At 37.9% G+C, this 17776-nt stretch overlaps 2 protein-coding genes and 1 long non-coding RNA gene across 3 annotated transcripts; 1 reads left to right on the top strand and 2 right to left on the bottom strand.

The window, feature by feature from the left end:
- Positions 1-1139: 1139 nt before the first annotated feature.
- On the bottom strand, positions 1140-2207 carry LOC136248427 (uncharacterized). Its single transcript, XM_066040209.1, has one exon. It carries the CDS (start codon positions 2205-2207, stop codon positions 1140-1142), a length of 1068 nt encoding a protein of 355 aa, XP_065896281.1.
- Positions 2208-5061: 2854 nt separating this feature from the next.
- LOC136248426 (von Willebrand factor A domain-containing protein 7-like) lies at positions 5062-15201 on the top strand. Its single transcript, XM_066040208.1, has 6 exons — positions 5062-6313; positions 8612-9157; positions 9207-9443; positions 9498-9758; positions 14698-15020; positions 15078-15201. Exons 1-6 carry the CDS (start codon positions 5062-5064, stop codon positions 15168-15170), a joined length of 2712 nt encoding a protein of 903 aa, XP_065896280.1. The 3' UTR covers positions 15171-15201.
- Positions 10307-11712, bottom strand: LOC136251851 (uncharacterized). The gene is made up of 3 exons (XR_010699227.1): positions 11511-11712; positions 11361-11415; positions 10307-10597 (listed from the first exon to the last, which is right to left on the bottom strand). It is a non-coding gene; the product is annotated as an uncharacterized lncRNA (long non-coding RNA).
- Positions 15202-17776: the final 2575 nt, after the last annotated feature.

Below are 17776 nucleotides of genomic sequence, written 5' to 3'. Positions count from 1 at the left end.
TAAGCTAGAATCCACTATTATTCCTAAGTCTTGATGTTCTGATACTACCTGTAGGGGTTGTCCATCCATATAATATGTATGACATGGGTTAGAGTTACCCAGATGCATAACAAATGTCTTAACAATGTTGAAATTCAGCAACCACTTCATTGACCACTCTTTTAGTAATAAGAGATCTTGTTCCAATTGAAAGTTACTCTGCTGGTTTACAATTGGGCAAAACAACTTAACATCATCAGCAAACAACAACACTTGGGATGATACTACACTGGGAAGATCATTGACATAAATTGAAAACAAAAGAGGGCCAATCACAGATCCTTGAGGCACACCACTGATCACATTACTTGTAGGTGATTTAACACCATTAATCACAACAGCCTGTTTCCTTTGAGAGAGAAAAGATCTAATCTACTGCAGAACTTTGCCCTGTATGCCATAAGCTTCAAGTTTTAAAAGTAATCTTTCATGTGGGACAGAGTCAAAGGCCTTACTGAAGTCCAAATACAGTACATCAACAGGGACGCCTTTCTCAAGAGATTCAGTCCAGTAATGTAGTGCAGTTAAAAGTTGTGTAACACAGGAGCGTCTTGGCATAAAACCATGCTGTTCATTAGCTAATAGATTATTCCTAAATAGATAGTCAAACATTTTATCTCTGATCACTGATTCCAATACCTTGCAAATCAGTGGAGTCAAACTAATCGGTCTGTAATTAGATGGGAGTTTACGGTCACCCTTCTTAAACACTGGAGCCACGTCTGCTAGTTTCCAATCATTAGAAACTATACCTGTGTCCAAGGATTTCTGAAACAATACCGCTAAAGGTTTTGACAATTCAAGAGCTGCTTCTTTGAAAAACCGGGGATGCCAACCATCTGGACCGGGTGATTTATTAGCATCTAAGTGACATAGCTTGTCATAAATATCGTCATCAGAGATCTGAATATCAGCCATTGGTACATCATTAAATACATCAGGTAAAGAAGGCATATTTCTTAACTCTTCCTGGGTAAAAACACTTGCAAAATACTCATTAAGAACATTAGCTTTATCTAGATTTGAAACAGCTTCTCCATTATCACTAGTCCTTAAAGTATCCACAGGTAATCTAGTCTTCATTTTAGAATTGACATAAATTATTTCCAAAATACTTTTGGATTTGTTTTGATGTTTGAAACAAGGTTTTCTTCATAATCAGACTTCAGCCTTCGAGTCAAACTACGAAGATCATTACGTACTTTAGCAAATCTATTGTAATCCAAAGTGCTGAGAGTACAATACTCATTCCAAAGTGACCTTTTCTTTTTACTTAATCGTATAACATCTTTATTTGTGTAAACATTCTTAAATTTAGGCTTAGAACTAGTTAGTGGAACAGAACGTTTAATAGCTACATCAAATTTAGTAAAAAAGTACTGCCAAGCTGCATCCATTGTCATATTCATCATATCTTCACAATTAATATTTGTTACTTCAGACCGAAGCATGTCATAATCACCAGCATTAAGATTACATTTAATATAATCCAAGTTTGCATCAGGTGTTACTAAATTAAAGCTAAACTGTAAACATAAATGGTCACTTTTGCCTAAAGGGGGTAGATAATTCAAATTGGAAATCATACCTTCTTCATTAGTTATTACCAAGTCCAACAATGATGGTGACACTCCATGTTTGAAACTAGTGGGCTCAGAGACATGCTGACATAATGCACAAGTAGATAATACTTCTAGGAACTCCTCAGAAGACTGGGGAGCAGAGCTTGAATCATTAACAGTTAATGTCTCGCAACTGATATCATTATAATTAAAGTCTCCCACTAATAACAGATGTGATGGCTGTCTATCACACACTTTCTGAATAAAGTCACTAAGCAATTTGGTACTTTCAGCTTTACTAGCATTAGGACTTCTGTATATACCCCCAAGAGTAAGGGAAATGTTATCGGGTAAAATAAGCTCTGCCAAAAGATATTCCTCAAATAGACTGTTCGAAAATATAATCTGTTTAGTACTAAAAGCAATAGAAAAATACACTATGATACCTCTTTTACCTGATTTACCTAAGTCAGATGCATTATAGTCAAAATTTACATAAAAATTGTATCCAGGAATTGCCAACTGAGACAAGGGTATAGAATTAGATTGTGCTTTTGGAATCACCTCAGTAAGAATTATAATATCAGGTTTCTCAACACTTATCATCACTAAAAGGTCATCTTTCTTATTTAATGCTTGGTCAGCATTTGTATAAAACACAGTTAACTTCTTACCAGTACCTGTCTTGAGAGAGTCTAGTCAATTAGATGTGGAATTAGGTGGTGGATTATTGGTGTTTGAAGCTGGTGGTGGATTACGGATGTTTGTAATAATCTTGCCTCGTCGAATCACAAGGTTACGTTCTCCCTGAGATCTACGTCTTAGCAATTCTGCTCTCAATTGCTTAGCCTCCTCACGTTCTTTAACAATCATATCTGGTGAAATGTAAACATTTTTAAAATTCTCAGATTTGCGAAGAGAACTAGCATTCCTTAAAATAGCGCTTCTAGCATTGACACTGGGAACTGTAATCAGCACAGGTCTAACTCTGGTCTGGCTTAATTTGCCTAATCTAATACACTTAGTTACCTCAACATCCCCAATGTGAAATTCAGATTGAAATAGGTGAGCAAGCTTTTCGTAGTCCAACTTAGATCTCTCAGCAACTGACTGCACTGTTGGTTCCTCAAGATTATACACGATGAGATTAACTCTCCTCCTTTCACGGTCAAGATATTTGTCAACAATTGCACTGGGGTTCATTGCCATTACAGGTGGTGAATTAGCCATGTTAGGAGTTGCTGGAGCTCGGTTAATTGATTCTGCAGTTGCCTTGATCTCACTTCCAAGATTTTGATTCATAGAGCAAAGATCATTCACCTTAGATGACAGCTGAGATAGAGCACTGCGAATTTCGTCTTGTTCTTTCACTAAGGATTGCAAAGTATCTCCATTACTTCCAGAGGCAAGGATCGCTTCGACATTATTAAAAATGAACTGTTGTGAGCAAGTGACACAGTTATTTAGCCGGCAATAAAACATTACATTCTCTATCGACTTGGTCAGCTGGTTAATTGATCCATACTGCTTTTTAGTAAAACCTTCACAATTGGCATGAACCCACACAGAACACGAATCACATTGTAATGCTTCGCTAGAAGGCGAGCATTTTTTGCGGCAATGTCCACAAATATCTACATCCTTACTCAACAACTGGTCCTTAGGATCAGGAGAATCGTTTGGACGGCCTCTTTTATGACGCGGTGATATATCTCCTTCCATTTCATCTTCCATACTCGCCTGAAGTGAGTTTTCTTCAGTCATGGTTCGAAATAGTGCACACTCAGACCCAAAACAGCCCAAAAATACTCTCCCTAGAGGTAAAGCAGGAAGAAAACTGCGATTTAATGATTACCTAAACAAAGAAGCTAGGTTTAAAAGCCAAAATATAAGTGCCGAAATATGCGGGTCCTGGAAGGTAACAACCAGGTCTCTCGCCAAATATATATATATATTTTTGGGGTCTCTTGATGGGTGTTTTCCCTTCTTCCTTACAGTCTGCACACATTGGAAGATTAACAACGTCTTCTGACATGACCTCTTTTGTACAGTAGCAACATATCAGTTCAAATCCACAAGAATATTAAACTGACACTGTGATCATTTCTTCTGAGGTGCTGGGCGATATTAAGTCTACAGCAAACCTAACGTAAATACCAAATTGTGAGCAAACTGGTATAACACACTGGTCAATTCCAGACACTATCATAGCGTCTATCTTGTTCCCTACAAACGTTTTTAGTAACCTCGCTCCCTTTAATTCCTGTTACTTCAATCAGCGGCGGAGGAAGTAGTTAATATGAGGGGGGGCTGGGCTAACCCAGATTATTTCTATAGTTTGGTGAGACCAAAAAAAAAAAAAAAAAAAAAAAAAGGTCACAACCAATTGCAACTGACAAGAGCTTTCCACCTCACCAGCTACCATTTCTAGCTGATAAACTACATAAAAATCCTTACATAGCTCGCTACACACTGACTACTTTATTAGAGTGACTGCTCTATTAGAGTGACTGCTCTATTAGAGTATCTCTTTATCACGGTTTTCAGCCCCACTCCAAGAAAGATAATTTCGTTGTGATATCATTCTGAGGGGGGGCTTTAGCCCCCTAGCCCCCCCCTTTCCGCCGCCTATGACTTCAATATGGTATTGCAGTACTTTATACAAGAAAAGAACTCACTGAATGTCACGTTTTCTTCGTGGAAATCCACAATAGTCCACGGAACTATCACCCTTCCTAATACAATTGTAACTTGCACGCTTATGTACATTTGTACAGTTTCTTGTGTAAACAATTTTTTTTTTTTTTTAACAATAATAGTCTTACTAAACAACATAGCCACGTGGCAAAGAATATTCTCGAACATATAGCAGAAATCACCGTAAGAACACGGAAATATTTCGTATTTCTAAATACTAATTACCAATACGGAAAGTAAAGTGGTATGCGGGCGGGTGACGGGAAACAAGGAATTAATAAATGCTGGCCTTATTCATTATTTTTCCAAAAGCACAACACACGAAGATTTCTGCCAAAAAAGATCTACACTGATTACTCTTGCATTAAATAGCTAAAGTACGTTACTAGCCGGACAAGTGATTTTTCCATTAGAGATTGCTCTATTAGAGTAAAAGTGACTGTTCTATTAGAGTATTTCGATCTGAAAAATACCAATAATAAAATTCCATGTGGGTGTATCAAAAGCATGCGGGCGATGACGCGAAACTGCTAATCAAGTTTCATTGGCCTTACCACAAAAATTACTTTAATAGTATTTTTGCCCACTTGAAAGGTAATTAGCTAATATGATGACACTGATGCACGTCTAATTGCATGCTTTTAATTAAGTCATGTAGCATAGCAAGTTACATGGCATGTCAATATAAATACAAGAACGCAATAAAAATTCTTTATGATTGCTAGCACCTTGGGTTGCATCTATAGCTAGGACTAGCTGAGAGATGTTGTTAAAAGTGATCTTGTTGGTAGTCTGGAGTACCAGCTTGGTTAGAGGGTTTATACCAACCGAATTTCGATTGTTTATCCTAGATAGGTTCTTTGAAGACGATGGACCCTCGGTTAGCCACCCCGCCATGACGGGTAACGCAATGTTACAAGTAGCTGCCGACGTTTTGTTACAAAATCCTAATCCCAACAACGTAGATAGCACCCAGGATATCAAACAGCTTCTTTCAAGCTCTGACCTGAATGCCTTTCGTCTTGTGAACGCCTACTATGGCTCGTCAGCGAGTGTGAGTTCGCGAGCCCGGAGAGCATCTCAGCTTGAACGAGCAATAGATTCGGTGAAGGACTCCAACACAAGGGTCGACTCTGACGAATTAGGAATGGCGGCAGCTCACTTTGATGCTGAACAATTCGCGGATGGACAGCGACGTCTCATTGAGTTTCGTGAAATAATAGCACGTGACATATTACAAGGCAGATTCGACTCCGCCAGACGATATGCAGGACGCTTACTTCACACACTACAGGATTTTTACAGTCACAGTAACTGGATTGAGAACCTGTATGATGGGGAAAACATACCATCTCATTATGCTGTGCTTGGACAAAGAGGAAGGAGGATACAAAATGTTGCAGGCCCAAACAGGCTGACGTGCCAAAATTGTACTAGGACTGGAGATGCTATCTTAGGGGACTTGTTGATGTTGCTTCCTTTTATTGAAACCACATCATGCTATGATTGTGATGATAACCTTGAAAGCTCATTACAGTCTCAGCAAGTTCTTACAAGTGGATATGCCGATGGCGGAAGAGATGCTCAAAATAATCCCATACCTAAGCCACCAATAAAGTGCAGTCATGGAGGACTAATAGATGGCACATCTGATTCATCTGCTACGGGTGGTATTAATAAGGATTCCACCCATAGCAAATTTTCTCCACATTATTTTCTGCACAGAGTAGCGGCCACCGTTGCACAACAACACTCAAATTTTATCCTTACTGACATTCGTAATGACGTAGGCAATGATGCATTGTTTGGAGAATTTTTGGGACTAGAAATAACACAGGCCAGGAGAATCATTGACCTTGCTATTGTAATAGATACTACCGGAAGAACAGATAATACCATATTGACAGAGATCCAAGCGTCTTTACCAGACATAGCTACCAATGTACAGCAGTATACAGATACTATTGAAGAAGAGATACAAATTAGATATATTCTTGTACCCTTGAGTGATTCAGGTAATATTTATAGCAATGTCATTGGGACCCCTGTTATGTATATGGCATAGGGGATGAAAAGATTTTTCTAGTGTTCATTCATTCTGCTATTCTGCTATTCTCCTTTGAGCTTGTAATTAAGTGTATGGCTTCTGCGGGGTGCTTGCCTTCTTAATTAACCAAGACTAGAACAGTAATACCCCTACCAGAAACAATAGCACAAAGAAAACATCAATTACTGAAGAGAAAGCACACTTGAAAATAGGTTTACATGGATTGAAAAGCAATACAGCACTTGCTAATGGCTAAATCATTTGAAAACTTCACCACAAACTGCCTACCTTACAAAGGAGCTCTCGTTTTAGTTGTACTCTCTGCACAAAATGATGGAAAATGATGTCATAATTGATAGGTCATCATAGAGGCTTCTGAAAGTTTATGGTTTTGTGGTTGACTTCAGGCACCCCAGTAAAGCCATACAAGAAGCCAAAAAGTGCACTGCATGCTGTTCTCACCGTTCACGTATTAGTACTTTGGGCAGACATGGCCTTCCTTGAGTTACCCATCTGCCACTATCCATCCTCCTAAGCTTTCTTTACGGATTCATTCCTTCCCTGAACCTGCTAATGTTTTCATTGTCTTAGCGCAAACACCCCCAGAACACAGGCAGGAAAATTATCTGTTTGTATCGTGAGTAGATTCTACCCACCACCGCAGCAGGTACTAAGAATGCAACTCATGTGTTCTATTTGAGCATGTTATCCCAGATTGTTTCACTCTACCAGGTAGTAGGTAATAATCCATTACTGTATAGAGGGAAATTTTGGTGGGGGTAAACTTTGGTGAATAGCAGGCTAAATTGCATTTGGCAAAATAAACTTTGGTGAATTCAAGTTCAATCTATCGCTATAAATATGCTAATTTCAGGTGCTACGAGTAATTAGCAGGTTAAATTTTGTAGCAAATCAAGAAATTCGCCCAAAGTTTCCCCCTGACAAAATTTCCCTCTATATGGTATTTCATCCCCTTTACTACAACTGCTTGCAATTAAATGTGTTTACCTAGAAAATTAGTTTTCCGAAATAGATTGGCTTCCTAAGCGATACATAGCAACGTAATTGATGAATTATGAAATAATTGGTGAATTACAAAATACGTTTAATGTACTATATTTATCATTACAAAACAAGGCGAAAAATAAATGCTGTGTGTTAATGGATAGTATTTACTGGGCACCCGGTTTTAGAGGTGGCACAACATCAACTTGTTGGTGTACAGGGTAGCTATATTACACACAAAGCTGTAGACATGCTAAACAGCTTTGCCACATAATGAGTGCACAGTAATATTTTTAGCTCTGTATGGCAATTACTTCAGTAGGTAAAGAGTGAAAGAATGACTACATGATAGAAGCTTTAGTGAGGCTTTATAAAAGCAAGTCTAGGGCTAAGTGCTATAATAACAAAATGTTTATACCTTCAAAAGTACAAATGTAATATCAATCAAGTGAATAAGATATCCACATTTTAGGAAAAAGTATTACTAATACATACCCCATAAATGTCATCATGTGGCCATGACCATAGATTATAATGTGTTTCCAATCCATTATGTGTCTGTTATCTATGAACAATTAAGCTAACAAAAAAAAACATACATGCATGCAGACGTACACATGCATTTTGGGAAACAGTTGCAGGTGTGCACCCACAGCTGACCACAGGTTAGCTATAGGCACATGCCTGGAAGTATCATCAAAATGTGCAATAGTATATAGCCAGCTGCAGGTGAATGTCACAGTGTGCAATTTCTACAAGCTAGACCCTTTTGCTTTCTGTATTTTAATAGAGTGTGAGCTCCTAGTCTGTCTTTGGTGTGGAATGTTGTTCTTATAATCCAGAGAAGCAAAGCCTCCCTCCCCCCTCTCAGATCTACACATGGGTGAACCTTTAGTTGTCAGATTACTTGTTTTTCTGTTTCTAGATGCTTTATCTTATTTCTAGCCATTGATCGGTTTCGTGTGGTTGTATCAGAAGCATGCATCAATAGCAATGTAGTATACCATCCTGATGGTGGTAATTGTGTACAATCAATGATAATTATGCTAGCTATAGCTATGCATTTATGCTAGCGATAAGTCACTTTATGTTTGGAGCAAATGTAGTTGTGAAACCATTGTAGTTAGCTGATATGTGAAGGATTTTTAATTTAGAATGACCATACCATACAAGTTATGACAAGGTACAACAAAAGGCATAAATGAACTTTGTGGAAATGCAAAATTCTATTTTTCAGTTTTTCCCACGCTGTTCATTACAGGTCCAGGAAGCACATTCAAAACTGGTAATATCAGTCAACTTTCAGCCAATATTGGTGGACTAAATATACAGAGTAGTGGAGATGGTAATGTTCCTATTGTCAGCGCTGTTTTACGTGCTGCTGAGGCCAGTGAACAAGATTCATCAATCTTTGTGTACACTGATTCCACTGCATCAGACGAGGAGGGTCTTACTGAAGCTGAAGCTATAATTGCTGAAAAGAATTTGAAAGTATTCTTTATTCAGACTTTGTCAAATGAGAGAAAACGTTCATTGCGTAGAAATAAACTGCGTCATAAGCGACAAACTGATCAAGAATTAGTGACATTTTCAGGTGGTCAAATTCTTCCAGTTCTAATGACTGACATTTCTGAATTGTCAACTTTTATCACATTCTCAACCATACAGAGCACTGCTACAGTTTTCCGTCAGTCAGGTGGTACAGTTACCGATATTATTTTCAGTTTTCCAGTTGACAGCTACACAATACAAGTGTTGATTCTTATTAATGGGCGAAACATTGGTGTGTCTGTGACTACTCCATGGGGTAAGTGAACAATGTTATATTATTAAGATGTTAGATGTGACTAATTCAGGAATTGATGCATCAACTTTGATGCAGTACTCAATTTCTCTGGAGTCTGTTGCAACATACATTGCTGTTGTTAATATCACTGATGCTTCCTTGTCTGGTCAGTGGACGATCACCCTCACCTCCCAAGGATCATACAGTGTTCATGTTATGGGAAACAGTGAACTAATGTTCACTAGTGAACTAATTTATACTAACCCCAGTGGTATGGATGAGATCAATGATTTAAAACCATTAGCAGGTAAGATATCTGAATCTGTTTTATCTCTATTATCTACTGTGTACTAAATTGTAGGAATACTGACCTCTGCCATGTTGACTGTGATGGGAAGCAACTCATCTGTGTCTATCAATGGTCTTAACTTTGTTAACAGTCAAGGTGTAATTCAATCAACAGATAACCTTACAAGAACAAGTAATGACAGCTATATCAGTTTATTTGTGCCACCAGTGGAGGAATTCCAGATACAAATTGTGGGAATTGATGATAATGGGTTTAATTTCTCTTATGTGAGTGCTATATCAGTGGAACCGACTACTATCAGTTTAACATTTGGTAGGTATTTGTGAATTTCTGCAGTATGTAGTTGATAGAGTAGAACATTCATGTTCTCAGAAAGGATGTAACCTTAGACAATTGGATAAATGAATTAATCAGAAGCCTATAGTTAATTTAGTGCCATTGAATTAGGCAATGTTAGGCTTTTGTCAGCAGTACCATATCAAACAATTAAGCGACTTTTAATAAAAAAATTTTTATTGACAAGATACACGCGTCTACACTGGAAGCAGGTTTTCAAGGCTCTGTTATGGAGCGCCAGATAACTTTTTAACCTTTTCCAGGTTCTAGCAGGAATGGCCAGCATGACATCTACTTTCACGTAAAATGTAACAGCTTAATACGGCCTTCTTCATGGTACAAAGTAGGGGGTTTAACATTACACATAGAACCATTGGCAATGAAAATATTTGCTCACCCCAACAATCCAGGCGCGAACTTTTTAACGATTCCAGGTTATACCAGGCTAGAGCTATCCTTTCTTGAATACTTCAGCTAGCTATACCATTCGTGATGAACGTTTTACAAGGTACAAATAATTTTATAAAAATCACCATCTCAATCCAATAGTCGCATACCCCGGCTGAGCACTGATTATTAGTGACGCGCGCGCTATATTGCGTGGGCGAGTTGCAATGGAGAAGCATTCCGTTCTTGAATGTTTAATTCATCAACTTTTCAATGGTCAATAGTCCTTGTACATCATGCTAATAACTGTTTTGATCACGTGATACATCTTTGTATTTTGTACATGTAATCAAATAAATATTTTTTTAAAATGGTCATTATAAAAATTTCAAGTTAGTTGTTTGCATGCAGTTCTCCAACATATAAACCTGTGGAAAAAACAGTCACATTTAAATTAGTGAATTTAAAAAATCTTTATCACGCACACACTACACACACACACACTACACACACACACACACACACACACACACACACACACACACACACACAAACACACACTACACACACACTTCAATGCATATTCACATAAAAATAAAACACTACAAGGTATGGTAATGGTTGTTTACATTGGTTAATTTTGTGGTGCGCCACATATAGCAACAAGGGAAATGTGTATCTGTGATCAAGAATTTAATTTAGATTGAAATAATATCATAATTAGATGGTCACACTATCTTTGTCAACTAGAGATGAACTGGCTTTTGGTAAAAAGCGAGGGGTAGCCAATGCCTTGGGACTCTTGTATGCTATGTGAGAAATCCAATCAGAAATACACAAATATATTAGAAACCAAATCCTAAATCCATAAAAATAATGGAGAAAGTAGACAATGATCGATCATGAATAACTAGAACAAGATGTAGATCAACAACTGTACAGGTAGTTACTAGTTAGCAATCTCACTAAATGCTTTTAAAAATACATAAAGATTGGGAGTCTCGTACACACCATTTGGGTGCTTTGCGTGGGCATTGGCAATCCATCTGGTACACCATTTCTGTGTTTTGCGTGGGAGTTGGCTACCCCTCGGGAAAAATAAAATAATGAAAGACTATACAGAAGATGAGCTGTACAGAAGATGAGCCCTGCACAGCTACGTGGGCTTCTTTTTACAAAGCATACACTCACCTTATTTGCACATTGCCCAATCGTCATCATGGACGCTTCCACCTCCCACCGTGCACTAAAGTAATAGAAACAAACATCATTAAATAATATAAGCATTAATATTATTATAGCATAACACAGCAGCACAATATTACAGCATGATAAACAAACCAAAGTATTTATACAGAAAACTGTCATAGACATTTAATCGTCTTTGAGCAAGGCCATTTTAACGAAGGCGCAAATTGGGCGTGGGCGGACAATTCATTACATTCTTTTCGCCGTTTATACCTATCACTGGCAAACTAATGCATATACAATATCAAAGAACGTATATATTTAAACAGTTGTATGATACTTATAGACTGTTTTTTCACTGTCAACCATTTCTTGTGCGTGGGCGGCCCACCACCCCTCCCCTCCGCACCCTCCCACCCACCCACCCCGTATATGATATATGTGCTATACAGGTGAGCATATAAAAGTTGCTAAAATTAACAGGTTTTTTTAGAATCAGTTTTATTTTTAAAATTCTAATTGAACAAACAGTACATTTTCATACTGCAGCTGAATGACATTAAAATACACTGAATTGTCTGATATGCACATAAGCAAGAGTTCATAATATATTCACACAAAAGTCAGCCAAGCTGTAAAAAAGGGTGCGGCTTTCAAAACACTTGGGTTTAAAAAAGTAGTGAAAATAAAGGTGGTGGCCAAAAATGGCTGCAAATAATGTTATTTTAATGTGATATTAAATTCTTGTAAGTACAGAGTTGGGTGGATACTGGGTAGATTGCAGTCAATGAGATATTTTTGTGAGAGTAAAAATGGATGACTAGAGATCACTGACACCTGAAGTTTGAGATCAAACTTGGGCTCCCTACACTCAAATCAATACAAGAAACTGGTCAAGGCTAGTTATCCATCACAGTGGCGGATCTAGTAATTTATAAAGGGGGTTTCCAGTTTAGAAGGTGGACATATGCACTGCATAGGAAGTGGAAGGATGCTACAGTTGCATGGCTAAAATTTATGGTGTACTGGTAGGTGTGCGAAGCATGCTAATTCGGGGGGGGGGGGGGGGGGGAGGATGCCCCCCCAGGGAAAATTTTGAAAATTAGGTATCAGGAGATTGAATTTGGAGGCATTTTTGGTGGTTTTAGCTGTTACTCAAATGCTAGTACTATTAATTTTATTTTAATACATGCTTGAGTTGTATTAGGGTGACTGCTGTATTAGAGTATTTCGATCGTGATTGACAAGTTTCTGGAAGTTCAAGTAACGACTATTGCACAATACAGCTTTGAGTTGGGGATGCTCAGCACCCCAGTAAATAGTTGCAGCACCCCCTCTTCTGCCGCCTATGCATGAGTGTGTGAAGAAGCATAGTCACCTGTGCTAGGGGGGTCTGGGGGCATGCCCCCCAGGAAATTTTAGAAATTTTGATGCTCTGAGACTGCATTTGGCAACAATTTTAGTGTGAAAAATAAAATATTACTAAGTCTATATTTACGGAGTGTTGAGCATGCACATCACGTTGTTGCTTTTTATATGCGCACGCCACAATAATTAATTTACATAGTCGATTGTTACGTAATCATTTTTCAAAGGGGGTTTCTGTGGAAACCTGAAACCCCCCTAAATCTGCCACTGCATCAATCAAACAACTGCCATGTAGTTTTGAACAAGTGCTCCAAAAAACTAGACTCAAAACCCATACAATCAAAAAGTGAAAGTTAGCAGTCTACAACTAAATAATGGTACACCAACTCTACCAAACTTTTTTAACTTAAATAAGGAATCACCAGCACACCATTTAATTCAAACCCCATATCTTAACTCATTTTCAGAATAATAATTGATCAGTTATGGATTACTTTATTCCTTGGACCATGATTAACAAGATACAAGATTTAGTTTGCTTCCTCAAGTATATCGCTCTTCTTTCTTCACTTGTGGCTTCATTGTCTGATCCATAGCACCAGGAGCTTAGCACACATGTTGAAGTACATGCTGGAGCTTATAAGTGCTGTAAGGCTTAACCAATCCAATCAATCAAACAAGCCATGGTCTAATTTTTTAATTTCTGGTGACCATAAGAATTCATTAGTGAAACCCCAGCTGTGCTGACTTCAGAAGCCAGCAGTAAATGTATTCAGGAGCTTATCAAGTCTGGAGGACTTGTTTTTCTTTCATAACAGCTTGGTTAAGGCAGAATCAAACCAAAAAATGCCTTCAGAGTGACCTTTCAGCAAGTTTCTATGGAATTTTTTTTTAATCTTATTTATCTGAATTTTGTACTATCTGACTAACTGCCTGAGTGACTGACTAACCAACCGACCAACTGATTGACTGACTGACTGACTGACCAACTGACTGACTGACTGACCAACTGACTGACTGACCAACCGACTGACTGACCGACTGACTGATGCCTTCAGCCAAGCATAACTCAACCACTACAGGTTTGATTTCTTCACTGTTTCATCCTGAGACATGTCTTTTCACCAACCCCAGCAGCTACAATACATACATCATGGACTTACCTTTGTCCTCCTTTGTGTCCCATTTCTTTCTCCACTACTGCATAAGTGTTGATGTGCGGTGACGCGTGGTGACTTCAGCATGTAGTGCAACTGGATTGATTTCAGAGGCACTCCATTTGTAATGCTGTGTAACAGGTGGAACAGAGATGAAACAGAAGCAGGATGGCTACATTGCTGCACACCTTCAGTCATAATTTCCATGGTAACTGCATGGATTGATTGCAGAGGCACTTCTTGTACTGTTGTTTGTTTGTAAACTTGTATAACGGGTAGAAAACGTAACGAAATGGCCACTTTGCATTTAATCAGGATGCATGTTCACTCGTGTGATTACTAATACAATGTGTCTGGTGCCTTTGATGCGGTATGCACTGGTTCACCAATCATAAATCATGTTACAAAAAAGTAAACAAATAAATGTGTGTGTAAAAATTATAAATTTTACATTTGAATAGGCATTGTAGAAATAAAAAGCGATGAAACAAGCGAGATCATCTACACCTGCAGCTATATTAGTGGTCATTAAATCACTACTTCACTCATAACAGCCATAACCGAAGTACTCCACTAGTATAGCTGCAGATGTAAATGACCTTGTTTGTTCCATCGCCTTTTATTTTTATGATCCACACATGAATTTTATAAGTGGTATACTTACATTTACCTACTATAGCTTGCTCACTAAGGTTTTAATTGTTTTTTCTATTAAGAGCAAGAACAGGAACAGTAATTTTTCATTTTGAAATTCTATGTGGGCATAGATACTGATGTTTAGTCTGGCACACAAATACAATGCTGTATTATTTCAGGCATAAATGACACTGGATTTGTCATACTCAGAAGAGGATCAAATGCTACAGTTAAAGTGGTGCTATTGAATACTGGAGCAGATGATACCTTCAGATTAGCTGTGTATACAGATGCATCAGCCACTGAAGAGGAATTCTTTCAATATGCACTGACACCACAAACACCACGTGTGACCACCAACTCAAGTGCTGAAATAACAGTTCAAATATCTGTCGTCAGAAATGCTCCAGTTGGATTAAGTGTAAGATTTACACTTGCCGCACAATCATCCACTAATGTGGATGCAAGTGATTATATCACTTTTGATATGGTAACAGCAGAGGTAAGGTAAACATACAACACTGATATGCTGAGATGACTTGTTGTTTTTATGCTTTAGCTAAGTGGTGGTCTATCAGTTAACCTATCATGGCTGGAGATGAGGCTGATGATGATATCATCACTGTTACTGTTGCTATACAATCTGCTGTAGTGAATTATCATTTTTCATGTGACAATCGTACTTTGAAACTTTGAAGTTAATGCTTAATACAATGTAACTAACCATGACTGCTCGATTGAAGTACGGAAGCAACTATATAGTGGAATCTTAAAGTGTTTCCACTAAGGATCACCTGGTAGTCTAATCCAAACATATAATAATAATAGTTTGCTGAGTATTGATGCAACATGACTAGGATATTCAGCATATTCTATTTGAAGGGCAAACTACCCTAATGGAGTGTTCAACCTTAACTAACAAGCAATAAAATTATTCATATAATAAAAGCAAATGAATCTGGACACATTACTCATCAGATTTCTTCTAATGTGTCATCATTTTCTAGTTGTATATGTGTAAAGAAATACTATCTGATGAAATTACTTATACTGTGTGCAGATTTGATTTTATTACAGATGAGCATAAATTGTCAAATCATCATGCATACTGTCTCTCACTATTATTAACTCTTGATACTGTGGATTCAGAATGCTTATATGCCTCTATTCAGTTTATTAACTGTAAGTCTAATTAAGTTGCACCATGCAAGTTTAAATAAGCTGCACCAGTTTCTCATTCATAATGTACAGTGCCATAGCCAGGGGATTTCAAACAGCATTGCTGTGTAAGTTTTTAATAACAAGGGCCTGAGAGCACAGCTGCTGAAAGATCTTGAATATTTGTAATGGTCCAAAACTCAGCAGATTGCTGTAAGGTTATTTGTATGGGATACAGCTATTTAGCTAATGGGTCTACACATATACAGACATGAATCCACTGACAAAAATAATTGTAAAACTGAATTGTATCAAGGATCATGTGTCTTGTACACCCAAGTACATGATATAAATACAGGGGAAGTCTATTTACATCACTCCCTGGCACATTAATTTTATAATGCTACAATGTCTAGTCTAGAAATATTCCGTACTCAATGAAAAACCCTGAAATTCACTACACTCTATACAACCAAGAGTCCTCTTATTATGGACTCTTGATACAGCAATATAAAGCTTAAGTCCTTCTCACATTGATATTTATATGAACTGCCCTAATAGAGATATACGTGCATGACAGCTCTATTGGAGTAGCTATCTCATTTTGTTCAGTTCAAAAGGGCTCATGTCTGATCTGTGAACTAACAAGTTTCATGTTACTATAAATTGTTGTATGTACTGCATGCTATCACTCACTCACTTTTGTGCTGCAAAACTTAGTGTTAGATTTCTGCTGAGACTTTAGAAATCTTAATGTCAAGGGGGTTTCCAGACTGACTTGAACCCACCTGATTGTAAGCAAGATGATAGAATCTTAAAATATATCAGTTAGCTAATCATTCAATAAAATATTATCTATATTTGGTAAGCAGTAGCAAGCAACTAGTAGGTATGGCAGCACAACAATTGCAAGCAACAGCAGCCGTGATAGCCTCGCATAGCCAGACCACTACTTTTCTTTTGTGTGGGCGTCGGGAAAAGTAGTACCTTTTCCCGACGCCCACACAAAAGAAAAGTAGTGATCTGGCTACGCGAGACTAACAGCAGCAGTGGTAAACAGCAACAATCAACAGCAGCAGTAGCAGTCACATGAGTCAGCACACATTGACTGATCAATGTGGACGGAGGATCTGAAACATAAAATTAAGTTAAGTGGCCTAAAGGATCTATGCCCCAACTGATTGTCAATGATCATGACGTCTCGCATTTAATCTGAGAATACCTCGCAGCACAGAGCTACCCGGCAGTATCTAATTCACAGCTATTGGTGAAACTGATTGGCATGTGAGTATGAAGCAGCTTGTGTTTGCTAAATGAAGGGGACTGAGGATTAATCTACTGTCTGTCTTATTGAATTTAAATAGTGATGGCCGGTTCTCTCAGCTGAGCCATCATAGTCAACAGGGATCATGAATTCGATCTAGATAACTGAACAAGGAATATATTATAATATGGTCCTGTAAAACCTTCTGTGACCGAGATCAAGATGTTTGATCTCATCCGAATATTTATGGAACCTCGATCGCTTGACTTACTAGTATAAAGCATATTGTTTTGTGCTCTTTTGAGGACTTCTTGATTGCTTAATTCAGTACAAGCTAACCTCTTGATCGCTTGATTAAATTTTAATACTGGTTGCAGGTGGTTCTACAGGAGTTATGGTGTAGTGCAGTGGCGGATCCAGGGGGGTTTCATTGGTTTCCACGGAAACCCCCTTTGAAAAATGATTGCGTAACAATTAAATGTTTTAATTATCGCGGCGTGCGTCTCGATCGAGATACTGTAATTAGAGCAGTCACAGTAGCTACTAAAGTAGTGTGTAGGAAGTTTTTAATATATTTTATGTACTATTACTAGGCTGTGACCTTTTTTTTTTTTTTTTTTTTTTTTTTTTTTTTTTTTTTTTGGTCTCACCTTACCAAACCAGACGATGTAGTGCAAACGTTTGCGTATCTCATGTCAATATATATCTCCACCTTCTAAACTGGAAACCCCCTTTATAAATTCCTAGATCCGCCACTGTAGTGACTATACCATACTGAACAAGCAGCTGTGCTTTCGATTGCATGTTGTCTTGTTACTTGTCAGAAAGGAATATGA

This window comes from Dysidea avara, chromosome 3, assembly GCF_963678975.1.
Source record: "Dysidea avara chromosome 3, odDysAvar1.4, whole genome shotgun sequence".
NCBI classification, from domain to species: Eukaryota; Metazoa; Porifera; class Demospongiae; order Dictyoceratida; family Dysideidae; genus Dysidea; species Dysidea avara.
This window is presented reverse-complemented; position numbering and strand designations above follow the sequence as displayed.

Bases quoted from the DNA above. Each gene is read 5' to 3' on its own strand.
- LOC136248427 (XM_066040209.1), bottom strand. From the start codon at position 2,207: ATGATAAGTGTTGAGAAACCTGATATTATAATTCTTACTGAGGTGATT.
- LOC136248426 (XM_066040208.1), top strand. From the start codon at position 5,062: ATGTTGTTAAAAGTGATCTTGTTGGTAGTCTGGAGTACCAGCTTGGTT. The intron at 9,444-9,497 runs GTAAGATATCTG...ACTAAATTGTAG, and splicing joins TGATTTAAAACCATTAGCAG to GAATACTGACCTCTGCCATG. The intron at 9,759-14,697 runs GTAGGTATTTGT...GTATTATTTCAG, and splicing joins TACTATCAGTTTAACATTTG to GCATAAATGACACTGGATTT.